The 13,444-nt window shown below is 25.5% G+C and overlaps 1 protein-coding gene and 1 long non-coding RNA gene across 3 annotated transcripts in view; one reads left to right on the top strand and one right to left on the bottom strand.

Annotated features, from left to right (window-relative positions):
* LOC126899191 (uncharacterized) overlaps window positions 1-13,444 on the top strand; it is a 154,180-nt gene that overhangs the window by 111,433 nt on the left and 29,303 nt on the right. The window lies entirely within an intron of this gene.
* LOC126899144 (28S rRNA (cytosine-C(5))-methyltransferase-like) lies at window positions 2,951-12,226 on the bottom strand. Of its 2 annotated transcripts, XM_050673734.1 has the most exons (8): window positions 11,990-12,226; window positions 11,416-11,556; window positions 9,513-9,783; window positions 8,700-8,962; window positions 7,848-7,963; window positions 5,014-5,046; window positions 4,839-4,972; window positions 2,951-4,215 (listed from the first exon to the last, which is right to left on the bottom strand). In XM_050673734.1, exons 2-8 carry the CDS (start codon window positions 11,554-11,556, stop codon window positions 3,701-3,703), a joined length of 1,473 nt encoding a protein of 490 aa, XP_050529691.1. In that variant the 5' UTR covers window positions 11,990-12,226; the 3' UTR covers window positions 2,951-3,700. The 2 variants fall into 2 exon arrangements, with proteins under 2 accessions (XP_050529691.1, XP_050529690.1); XM_050673733.1 differs by lacking the exon at window positions 5,014-5,046 and having other exon boundaries at window positions 4,839-5,006; window positions 7,849-7,963; window positions 11,990-12,225.

Here is a 13,444-nt window from a genome sequence, read left to right as displayed (position 1 = left end):
GGACGAGGCATAGATGGGACAAGTATAGATGACATCTGACAGTGATTAAAATCACTATCATAAGAAACGCTTCAATGTAAATCTGTAGATAATGTTTCATTTAGAGAAATTGGTGGATTATTCCAAAAGCAACATCAACTCTTATTTCTTTAATTATATCCTGATTAGTAGTTCTTTGATTTTAAAATATAATATATGAATAAATACTAATTATAGTTTTTAAATTTAGTATGAAATTGTGAGGCCAGCTATGATGTATGGTTCATAGTGTTGGGCGGTTGATAAGAAAGTAGAGCAGAGAATAAGTGTAGCAGAGATGAGAATGCTTAGTTGGATGAGTGGAGTGACTAGAGAAGATAAAATAAAGAACGAGTATATAAGAGTGAGTATAGGTGTAGTGTCAATTGTGGATAAGATGAGAGAAAATAGACTTAGATGATTTAGTAATGTTATGAGGAGAGAGGAATCGGAAGCTGTAAGAATAGTTATAGAAATGAATGTTGAAGGAAGAAGAGATAGAAGACCAAAAAAGAGATTGAGGGATGTTATTGAATGCGACATGAGGACATCTAATGTGAGCGTAGAAGATGTGGGAGATCGTGTCAAGTGGAATCTTAGGATAAGGGTGGCCGACCCCAAGTAGTTGGGATTAAGGCAAAGAAAAAGAAATAGATTACCAGAACATAATATGATTGTTGTTTGGGAATGTACAATTTAGCGTTTAGTTGGGTTTAAACAATATAGCGTCAAATCAATTACCTACTCTATCGCTTGTATATTAATATACACTACACTTTAATGATACAATAAATAAATAAACTCACACATACACACATATGCATTTATAACATTGTGTCTAATGTAAGTATAACATGATAAAAAGTAACCGTAAAATGAAAAAAATGGAATATAAATTTTAGTACTCATATTAANTAAAAAAATATAAATTTTAGTACTCATATTAAATGTAATGTAACTCGAAAAATATTTGTTTAAATGAAAAAATATAACATAATTTGTTTGTTTAGAATTGTCTTTTAAACAACTTTTGTACGAAACTTTTTTTTGTAACTTAAATATTTATTGAAAAAATTAAAAAAGCTAATATTTTTAAACTTTTGCGAAGCTGTAAAAAAAAAAGCTCAAATCCAATCAACGAGGACTATTAGTATGTCATTATACATATTTTAATTCAACTTTTAGAAAAACATAATTTGATTGGGAATTTTTTCCGCAATTTTACCTTTATTGACTGGCCTAGATGTCAATTTTAAACTTGTAATTGAGCTAAAAGTTATAGTAATATATTCAATTTTTTTTACTATAAACTTTCATAAATCTTTATCAAAAATTTTTCATCAACTTTAAAGAACCAAAAAAATAGGTTAAAATTGAAAATTTGGACTGATTATTTTTAACATATTAAAAATCAAATCAGTAATAATTTGAAAACAATTTTTTTTTCTTTTAATTATTTATTATATGTAATTAGTAATAATATAAAATTCTCAGCTTCGCATCGAAGCTAAAATTAGAACTGATAGATAAAGTCTAATTGCAGATTTGAAAACAACGTGAAAATTTGATTTAGAAAAATATATTTTTGCTTCTGATGAAAGTTCCTTGTAGTCCAGTGGTTTTTTTTATAGTAACAAACAGTTTTTATTGAAAATTATTGTATCAAGCCCTTTAAATTTTTATACACGTAAAAGTAAAGCAAAATATAACTTCTTTATTATTTTTATAATTTCTCCGTTTAAATTACAATATTAAATTATTGAATATCAATTTCATATTAAATTTAATAATTATAATTAGTATTTATTCATATATTATATTTTAAAATCAAAGAACTACTAATTAGGACATAATCAAAGAAATAACAATTGATGTTGCTTTTGGAATAATCCACCAATTTCTCTAAATGAAACACTATCTACAGATTCGCATCGAAGCGTTTCTTATGGTAGTGATTTTAATCACTGTCAGATATCATCTATACTTGTCCCATCTATGCCTCGTCTACACTGTACCTCGACCCCACTGTGTTACGATTTTTTTTATTATTAATAGTACGTAACATAAATTTTTATTTGACATATGTTTTAAAGTTGCAGTATTTCCGGAACACTTTCAAATGTTAATTTGAAAAAGTTGATTTTTGTAAAAAAGTTTGAATACCATATTGTGGGCAGATAAAGGGTCAGATTTTCAAAAATATTTTATCAAATAAATAGAAAATAACTTAAAGTTTCAATATAAAAAAAATTATTTTGGTTTGTACATTTTTCAATAAATTATTTCAATAAGTTTAGAAAAAAAAGTCGAAATTAACCGATTTTAAAAATCGTAATTTTTAGGAAATTTCCATCATTTACGGTGGACGAGAACAAAATTTTCAATTTTTGAGGGTAATGTTTTCAACTAAATACATTTTGTGATCTTTTCACGTATCGTTGAGAAAAATCGGTCCAGTGAAAAAGTAGTGACAGACACATAAAAAAATATATAAATAAAAAATCACTCCACTTTTAATATAATATTAAACCTCAAGTTATTTTTTAGGTACACAAATAATTACTTTTAATTGAAAAAAGACAAAAAAACACATTTTAATCACTGTCAAATATCATTTATACTTGTCCCAACTATGCCATTTCCATACTGTGCCGCGACCCCACTGTGCTACCGTTTTTTTTCTTAATATTTTTTTAGTTGGAAATAAAATTCAAATCGTTTGTTTTTTATTTCATTTAGATTGTATAACTTCATACTACACTTTTTTTTGTGTCTTCATTCATTTTTCTCAGCTTTCACTTGACCAATATTTTAAACAATACATCAAATGATCACAACTAGTGTATAAATTAAAGATATTTCTCTCCTTGGTTTTAGAATAATCCATTAATTTCTTAAAATTAAACACTATCTACAAATTTGCATCAAAGCGTTTCTTATGATGGTGATTTTAATCACTGTCAGACATCATCCTTACTTTTGCCAACTATGCCACCACTCCACTGTGCTACCGTTTATTTAAATTTAAAAATAGCCATTTTTTAGATTTTTTCTTGTAAAAGACGATAAGTAATTCATATATTTGGGTAGCACTATAAGCTCAGATGGGAGATGCAAAATGAAATTTATAAAGAAAGTTTCCCAAGCTAAAGTTGCATTTAATAAGAAAAGAAGACCTCTTACTTTAAAAAACATAGACCTTAATATTAGAAAGAATATACTAAAAACGTACATCAGGAGCATCATTTTATATAGATGCGAAACATTAACTATTGCAAGAGTAAAATGAGAAGAATATAGGCATTCAAAATGTGGTGCTACAGTAGGATAGAAAAGATAAGTTGGACTGATAAAATTACTAATGAAAAAATTATACTGGTTAATACATTTTTAATACAATTGTTATAACAATAAATAAAAGTTATACTATTATAAATTAATATAAAGAAACCATAAATCTTTTTATTAAGTATTTTTCTTTTTTTTTTAATACTAACAACATTTAAAAATTTTAGACTGATCTTTTTTTTTAGTGCATGTATACGTATAGTTTTGACTTTTTTAAGTTTTGGACATTTTACATTCACTACAATGTTGTTTACTGAGGCTAAATTCAGGTTATGAACATTTGTTTTAGAATTTTCCAGTTAAATAGTGCTATAAGCTTCATTAAATTTTTTTTTTAAATACTATATGACAATGATTGTTGCGATCTTTTTTCCTTTTTTTTAGCATTCTTACTTTTTTTAAGTACATTAATAGAATCTTTAATTAACAAAGATTCCTTTAAATCACATTTTTTAGAATGTAATTTATCTGTGATACCTTGTTCTTTTATCTCTAAATCTTTACGTCTAAAAACAGCAATGAAAAATCCATTAGTAAAATCTGCATTTGGTACAGCATTTAAACACTTGTCGGAACATGCATAACCTGAAGCGCCTTTATTTTTCCACCCTTCTACCATTTTAGTACAATCTAAAAGCTCAAAATCTTTATTTACAGACACTACTTCATCAACAACAGCCTCATTTTCCTCTGGATTAGAAGAACACGTAGAATAAACAAGTTGTTCTAAGTTAGGATAGTTTTTAAATGCATGATTTAACAATTGAGCATGTACATTAGCTAGTTTCTTCAATCTAATTTCATTACTTTCTGTTTTCACAGAAGAATTTCGAACTCTATCAACAATACCTAAAATCAAAATAAAAAAAATCATTCAAATTAGACTAAGTTTTTTTTCAATTATTCAAGCGGAAGAAAATAAAATACCATTTTTGTATAACTAAAAATTTTTAAACCTCTATTATTTCAAGAAAAATAAACATTTTAATTCAAAAAATGATTAAAATGTGTATCAATATTGTAAATATATATTTCTCTCTCAAAAATATATATATATTATTTTAAAACACAATTAAAAATATAATTTTTATTTTATAACTTAATTTGGATGGAAATTTTAAGCAAAGAATTATTATTAGCGTGTGTGATATAAGGATTTTTAAATACGCTACTGAATGAATATATCATTAAAAATTATGTTTATTTTAATTAAATAACAACTCCTATAAATGTTATAAGTTAACCCAATAAATATTTTACAATTAATTTATTGATTTTTTTTTTATTATTTTATGGGCTCAAAATGGCAATATATTTTGTAATAATAAATAAATATGATAATATAAACCTAATGAAAGACAGAGTTATTATTATTAAATTATGATTAATTATAATTATTGAACAAAAAAATAGTGAAAAATATTAAAATTTGATTTTATGATAACCAATATTAAATTAAAATATTTATTTACCAGATCCTGAACATGATGGATCCACTAATATATATTTTACATTATCAAAATAGGGGAATGTCAATGCATCCATATTAAATGTCTCAGCGTTAGTTACACCATATTTTTCTAACATTTTTTGCATAACAATAAACCTTTCTTTACAGCGATCAACAGCATACAAAGNACAATAAACCTTTCTTTACAGCGATCAACAGCATACAAAGTACTAAAATACAAAATTATTTCAATAAAATATTTCTTTTAAAATGCTTACTTTTAAATGCTTGGAATTACTTTGCTTCTTCATAATAGATTATTTTGATTTTAAAAAAGTTTTGCGATAGGTAATAACTTTTATACAAAGGGGGGNAGTACTAAAATACAAAATTATTTCAATAAAATATTTCTTTTAAAATGCTTACTTTTAAATGCTTGGAATTACTTTGCTTCTTAATAATAGATTATTTTGATTTTAAAAAAGTTTTGCGATAGGTAATAACTTTTATACAAAGGGGGGATGATCAAAACTTAAAAATGCATATTGAAAGTAGTACTTATTCAACTCAATTTTTGAAAATGTTCCGGAAATACTGACACTTTTATATATACCATTAATTAAAGCTTATGTAATATACTTTAATATGAAAAAAAAAACTGTAGCACAGTGTGAGCGTGGCATGGTTGGGATTAGTATAGATGATATCTAACAATGATTAAAATCACTATCATAAGAAATGCTTCGATGAAAATCTGTAGTGTTTAATTTTAATAAATTGGTGGATTATTGAAAAGCAAAATTCTAACTCAAAAATAATTACGGAAAATTGTAAAAAAATCATAGGCAATGATTTTTACTGAATCAGCAAACATTCGTCACATTCGTTTTTTTGATCAAATTATATTTTATGTCAATTAGATTTAAATAATAGATAATAGAGAAGAATGGAAGATGGCTGCAAACCAATCCACGAATTGAAACCATAGAGAGAGATTTATATATTTATGAAAATCAGTGTACCCCCTCCATAAAAGGTATTTTAAAATAAATTAAAATACAATACCAAGAATTTTAACACAAAAATAGCATGTTTTTTAATTACGGAAACCATTTGCACATAGAAGTCGTCGGGACAAATTTGTTTTTTTGACCTTATAGTGCATAAAATTATCTTTTTACATATGTTTGAACAGCTCGGAGTGTTTCCAGAACATTTTCAAAAGTTAAGTTGAAAAAGTTTTACTATTTACTTGTATTTTTATTAACAGCCCATTTCTTTGGCCTGTTCACCGGATACTTGAAATGCAAGTGTGTTGCGATTTTCTTTTGTATACTCAAAGAAATCTAAATTTTCCATTTATATAAGGGGGGTATATAAAGGAAAATTTGCAAAACTTAAGCTGCAATTTTGAATCTCCTGTGGACAGGTAAAGGACCAGATTTTTAAAAAATTTATATCAAATGTAAGGAAAATATCTAAGGTTTCAATATAAAAAAGAATTATTTGGTTTTGTTCATGTTTCAATAAGTTATGGCAATTTTTTAAAAAAAAAAAAAGAAAAATGTCGAAATTTACAGATTTTAAAAATGGTAATTTTTTGTAGGATTTTACAGGGAACGAGGGCATAATTTTTAATTTTGGAGGATAATTTCTTCAACTAGATACAATTTGTGATGTTTTGATTTATTGTTGAGAAAAATAGGTTCGGTGAGATCGGTGAAAAAATAATGACACACAAAAAAAAATAAGCATATCATGGTAAAATTAATATCTTCTCAGCTTCGCATCGAAGTTAAAATTTCGGACTTAATTTTATTTTCATGGTAAAAACGGATATCAGAATTGCTAAAAAAAATACAATATTTATAAAAAAAATTTTTTTTATATTTTTAACTTTATAATTCCATAACTTTTAGTTTCGATGCCAAACTGAGAAGGTATTAATTTTACTGTGATATTTTTTTTTTTTTGGTGTCTGTTACCACTCTTTCTTAGCTCTCACTGAACTGATTTCGTTCGACGATACGTCAAATTATCACAAATCGTATCTAGTCAAAGACATTATCCTAAAAAATTGAATAAATTTACAAAAAGTTTACAAAACACTAAAATGTTGACATTATTTCAGTTTTTTTTACTTAAAAGTGCCATAACTTTTCCAAAATTGAACAAATCAATATAATTATTTTTTAATGATACATGAGCTCATAGGGGGGATTCAAAATGACAACTTTCTCACAAAAAATTAACTTTCTCAACTTAACTTTTGACAGTGTTCCGGAAATATTGGAACTTTTATATATATCTTAAATTAAAGCTTATGTAATATACTTTATTATATAAAAAAAAAATGTACTTTATTTTGTCTTCATGGTGAAAAAAGCTACCATATGTTAATTTTGTGTTAAAATTTTCGATTTTGTATTTTTTTTAATGATACATCAAATTATATTATATATATAATTTTAAATATTTATATATATATATATAATGTTATCATTAAGAGCATTAAACACATACTGATCGTACGAATTACGAATTTTCTTTAAAGATATTGGTGTTACCATATATGTAATTATTTTATTTGTTATAAATCTTTGTTGAACTACTTGACAAGTAAAATAAAGATTCCATTATCATACTTTAACCCTTAAATCAATATTAACTTTAGTATTTCAAATAGCGACCCAGTTTTTTTTTTTTTTGTTATTAATCTTGTTTAGCATAAAAAAGAAAAAACCAATTTTAAGAAATTATAAACAAAATATCAATATTTAAAGTTCAGGGGATTTAACAAATAAAACAGTAGTCTGGTAAATACAGTAACATTAATATTTAGTGTACCAATAAGGACTATTGGTGTATTGTTCTGGGTTATCAGTTATGACCTGTAAAATATCAAATTTTTCATGATTTTGTGGTAATTCAATACAATATTGACTTCATTTGGCAATTATGTTAAAAAACTTATGCCTGTATAATAAAAAAAATTATTCATATTTACAAAACAGTCATTAATAGAATTTACCCTTTGTTATGCATAATTGCAGCAAGATGAGATGTTTTCATTCCAGGAGCGGCACACATATCAAGTACTGTACTTCCAGGTATTGGATTTAAAAGAGTTGCTGCCAAACAACTAGCCTGAAATAATTTTACTCTATCTAATTATTTGTACAATTAAATTCAAAATACAGTTTTTTATAAATATTGAAACTGAAATAACCAAAGTGTAATTCATAAAAATCCAAAAATTATAATGCATTATTTAAAATTACACAAACTCAAATACAGCAATTTATTTTTCCATGAAATCACCGATAGAATTATAATAAAATCGACCAAAATCCAAACCTTAAAACATTTTTAGTTTCTTCTGAAAAATTGGTATTTTTGAAATATGAATTTTACGAATTAGAATGACAATAAATTAATTTTATTCATATATTTTGCTTATTTCATACAGTTATTATATCTCCTTCTGAGAACAATAATTACTGAACTCCAAAAATTTCATAACTGAGATAACATTATTCTTTATCAGCTTATTTTAAGTATGCAAAAGTACCACAAAGTTTTACTAGTTTCTACTAGAATAGAATAGTTGTTCTTATTTTCACTTCAAAATGTTTGGACTAAGATTTTCAAAAGCAACCATTTTTAAAGATTTTTGAATAAAGTCACTATTACTATCTTCCTCCAGACCCTTGAAGTGGTGCCATCTAGACACCAATGGTACCCACATATATATATTTAAAATCTACAATTTTGAAACACCAAGATTTTTAATCAAAATTATTTTACCTTAGTTATAGAAAAATATGCATTTGATTAAATATCTAGGTCTTAGTAATACATTAGTATAACTTGATATTTTTACCTTATCTTGCACAATCAGATTTCCATTTTTGTACTCTTCTAACTTGTAAAATTTTACTTTTGGATTAAAAACTAATAATTCTTTAATATGTATGTCTTGCATAAAACAGTTTTTTGTAAACTTTTTAGATTTTAACAATTCTAAAAAATCATTATAATTTGATGGTGTCTTTAATTTTTTAAATTTATTTACAGTTAACTTTTTTAAAACATCTTCTAATGTGGTTAATAAAGTGTTGATGCGAAAATATCGAGGTTTCCATGCTAGAAGAGACATATCATTTTTTGTATTATAAATTATTTTATAAATATATAAAAGGTGTCTTTACTACAGCACTTATAAATACTTAACTATTGATACAATTATAATTTTATAGAAATTAAAAAAAAAATATATTGCCTATTAGACAATGTTTAAAGCATATTTTTATTATTTGTCATTTATAAGAAAAAAATTTATTTATTTTCAAAATTTTGAAATTGCTATTTTTTAATTCAAAAAAATGTTGATCATTTGATAACAATTTTAGAACTAGTATTCATTAAATTTCAAGAATTTTAATACATAGAGTGTGTATGTAGTGAGGATGAATGCAGTAGATACCAGTGAATATGTTGTGTACATAAAGTATACCATGAACACTAAAAAATGTATATATATTTTTTTTTATAAGTGATCAATATTAAAAATATGCTTTAAACGTTTGCTAAGAAGGCAATAATTATTAAAAAGAAAAATTTCAACGAAATGATAATTATATCAAATGTTATAAGCGTTGTCAGTTAGATCTGAAACATACTGTATATTACATACTTTTGAGAGGCATTGAAGTTACTAATTTTTCTAAATCATTTTCTTTCATAAGATTAACAAACTCATGTTTGTATTTTTTAACAGCTAGAATATTTTTTGCAGTGCCTTTTAAACCAAATTTTGACCACATCATTTCAGTAATTAATACACTTGCAAAATCCTTCTCTAAATTCCTTTCTTTTTCTAGTATATTACTTTTCTCTATTAAAACATCTATAACTTTTTCCCATTTAAACACATTCATGAGGACAGCATTAAGAGTTAATTTATTCTGGAACATATAAAAATGAAAAATTTAATTTAATTAAGTCAATAACTACAATAAATTAAAAGTAATAATAATTTATTAGTGAATAAACAAACTTATTAGAACGAAATCAATTTTTTTTTTTACATAATACACAAACTTAAAAATTTCTACAAACTATGAATCATATTCTAATAGATAGATAGTAGAATGTATATTTTCCAAAGTGCAGAAAAATCAATAGCAATATTCAAAATAGAAAATTTTCCAACTAGATCCAGTGTCAAAACTGAATATTATTAACTTAATTTAAATAATATTAATAATTATAAGAAAATGTGTAAATATAAAATAAAACATGAAACCTATGTAAAGTAGGCTTTTGTTGTTGAGGCTTTATTTATAATAAAAAAAACTGCTACTTAGTGCAGTATAGTACTACATACAGTTCCAATATATCATATAACTCAATATTTTTATGTAGTGGACATAGTGTAAATACATACAAATGTTCACTTAATTTTATAATTTTTTCCAGTTAAAAATTACTTTAATTCCCTCAAACAAATTTAACTATAAGCCAATCTTTATTAATTGTATACATTATAATGGATGAAACAGTGAAATGACAAATTTTAAAATTGGTAACTGTAAAAAACCAAAAAAAAAATTTCAGACTACCAAAAAGTAAGTTTAAGAAAGACTTATATGTGATTGGGGAGTTAATTAAAGAAGTCGAAAATAGAATAATTGGTGGTAATAGGAAAAAGTGATGGAATTTGTGTGTTAATTCTTCTCACTTTGTTCATCCGAGTTTCTTAATGTAATTTAATACACTTTTAACCAGCAGGGGAATCGACAAGAGGTTGTTAGGCGGGGCCTAACAACCTCGCAGACACTAGTTAATTCAACAGGGGTGGCAACACATACCACTGCACTTAGCCAGTCATGAACTTGGTTAGTTTGGGACCCAGGAAACCGCCATCCCCAACAACGGCAACAGCTGAAGGAAACCTCTCTACAGATCCAAAAGGAAATGTGGAGAGCGGACATAAAGAACGGTCGCCATCTGGGGACGGCGGGGGGACACCACCCACAGGGAGGATTGTCTGATACAGAGACTATTTCAGACACCTGTATCACACCCTGTACAGTGTGCTTTCTCAAGTGTCAAGATCAGTTTTCTGAATGGCTGACAATAGAATTCAATTCACGCAAATAAACCTGCATCACAGTAGTGTATTACTAAGGACCCTAACTGAGAGGCATACAACACCCTTACAAATAGCACTTATTCAGGAACTATGGATTAATGGCTAAATCTAAGGAATTTTAAACTGTTTCATAAACAAGCAGATAAAACAAGAACTTGCATTTTGGTTAATGATAAAGTTAAAGCCAGCTTGATACTTAATCTATCAAGTGCAGACTTGGCTATTTATTAGAGTAACACTAACAAGTTAAACTACTAAAATATCACTTCAAAAAGAGTGTTGTCAGTGGGCAGCTTCTCTTTTTAAAATAATCATGTCAAAAAATCATTATCATCTTTTATGCTTATTGTACAAATATTGTATAGACTGTATAAATCAAATAAAGAAAATTATATATATATATATTTTTTTTTTTTCTATAACTTAATTAATATTTTCTTACTGGATACTGTGCTTTATATAAAAGAGTTTTATAACTATTTCCAGTCTTCACTTTTTGAAGTATTTTTGCAGCAATCTTGTACAATCCTGTAGTTCTATCGATGTTTTTGCCACATTTTTTTTTAGGTTTAGTTATAACCATCTACAAAATATTTAAACATTGAAGTAGCTAATTAATTAACAAATCCACCAAGAAATTCAATATTGTTATGAGAGTATATAGGAAAAATTACTAAAAGAAATATGTAAACATTCAAATATACCAATTACTATACATGGCCAGGGTTTGAATCAAAATTATTTATTTTGTTTTTATATTATGACAGTTGAAATGTTAACAATATTGTTGCATTATACATTTTAAATAATTAAAATGTTATTGATATTATTATTTTCTGTTTTATGGTTTTTATGATTAAATTTTTTTATTGATAATAGCCAGATTAGTGAAATTTAAGTTCGATTGTTTAGGTTATGAATGATTATTTCGATTATGAGAATGTCTTAAATACTAATTATTCGACTAGACCCATTACTACTAAATTATAAAAGTTATATAAATACAATAAATTTACTTTTTTGATCCTCAATATTGTTTCAGCAACTATTAAAAATCAAAAAATCAAAAAATTAAAGAAAATAAAAATGCATCTTGAGAAAAAATTAAGTACAAAATGAAGTACAGTAATTAATTAAGAAAAGTAAATGTATTTTTTGAATAATACTAAATAACATATACGATTAAATTCAACGAACTGATTAATACGCTTCCGCATTCAGAAAAATGATTAATTTATTATTTAATAAAAATTTATAATGTATATTATAAATATGATTTTGAAGTCACGTGTTTTGTTTGATAATGTTAAGTAATCAATTACTTAATACCAAATACCATGGTTATATCACAGATAAGATAAAACCAAATGATGCACTTTCTATTGCAAACGTGTAATTCTCAGAATGTAAACAAACCAAAACCACAGACTATATGAAAACAGATAGTTCACTTGGCCCGATAACAAAACGGTTTTTTGATTGGAGAAGTGAAATCAGTGCAACCATATGTATGAGCGCAAAAATTCTTTTAATTTATTTCATTATTAAATCTGCTGTAGCATAAATATTATGAAATTCCGTATATAAACATAATTATTGACATAAATTATTTGAATACATCATTAAATTAAGGTATTAAACCCATAATCCCTTATTTATGACTCAAAATCCCTAAATTAGTCATGAAAATTAAATAATTATCAGTTTTTATAATGTAAATTATTAACTACTTAAATTTGACTTGAGCAGTAACAATTATTATTGTTAATGTTGTCAATGATCACATGTATCTTATTTCGTGTTATATTTGGTGCTTTCTTTCAAAATATCTCACTACCTCACCAGTATGCGATGCTCAGTAAAGTTTTGTCCAAGTACATATTCCTTCAAGGATAAAAGCTTTTTTTCTTATCCTAAAGAAAATGATCGTTTGAAACTATGGATGAATAATTGTCAAACTAATCATTTGGCAGAGACTTTATCCAAAAAAAAATAATCTAGTAGTTTGCGCGGATCATTTTGACGATAAAATGTTTTTGAAAAAGACTACAAAAAATCGGCTGGTCATGATGCAGTACCTACAATATTTAGTGGTCAGTATTTTTTATCTTCAATGCAAAGCTGAGAAGGTATTAATTTTACTATGATGTGTGTTTCTTTAATTTATTTATTTTTTGTGTGTCTGTTACCTTGTTTTTTTCAGCTCTTACCGAACCGATTTCTTTCAACGATACGTCAAAAGATCACAAATCGTATCTAGTCGAAGACGTTACACTCAAAAATTGAAGAATTTTCCTTCATTCCTCATAAGTGGGAGATATCTCCAAAATAATTACAATTTTAAAAATCAGTAATTTTTGACATTTTTTTCTTAACACTACCATAACTTTTTCAAAAATGAAAATTTTATATAGATATTTGATGTCTTTACCTATTATTTGGTATATTTTTTTTATAAATTTAACCCTTTA

The sequence above is a fragment of the Daktulosphaira vitifoliae genome, unplaced genomic scaffold (genome assembly GCF_025091365.1).
Source record: "Daktulosphaira vitifoliae isolate Bord-2020 unplaced genomic scaffold, ASM2509136v1 Scaffold_2, whole genome shotgun sequence".
In the NCBI taxonomy this organism is placed as follows: Eukaryota; Metazoa; Arthropoda; class Insecta; order Hemiptera; family Phylloxeridae; genus Daktulosphaira; species Daktulosphaira vitifoliae.
Note: the sequence above shows the minus strand (reverse complement) of the source record. Positions and strands in the feature narration are given on the sequence as shown.

Coding starts and splice junctions, on each gene's coding strand:
- LOC126899144 (XM_050673734.1), bottom strand. CDS start 11,556: ATGGTTATAACTAAACCTAAAAAAAAATGTGGCAAAAACATCGATAGA. Junction 7,964..8,699: donor ATCTGATTGTGCAAGATAAG/GTAAAAATATCA, acceptor AAATTATTTCAG/GCTAGTTGTTTGGCAGCAAC. Junction 5,047..7,847: donor GCAATTATGCATAACAAAGG/GTAAATTCTATT, acceptor TTTGTATTTTAG/TACTTTGTATGCTGTTGATC.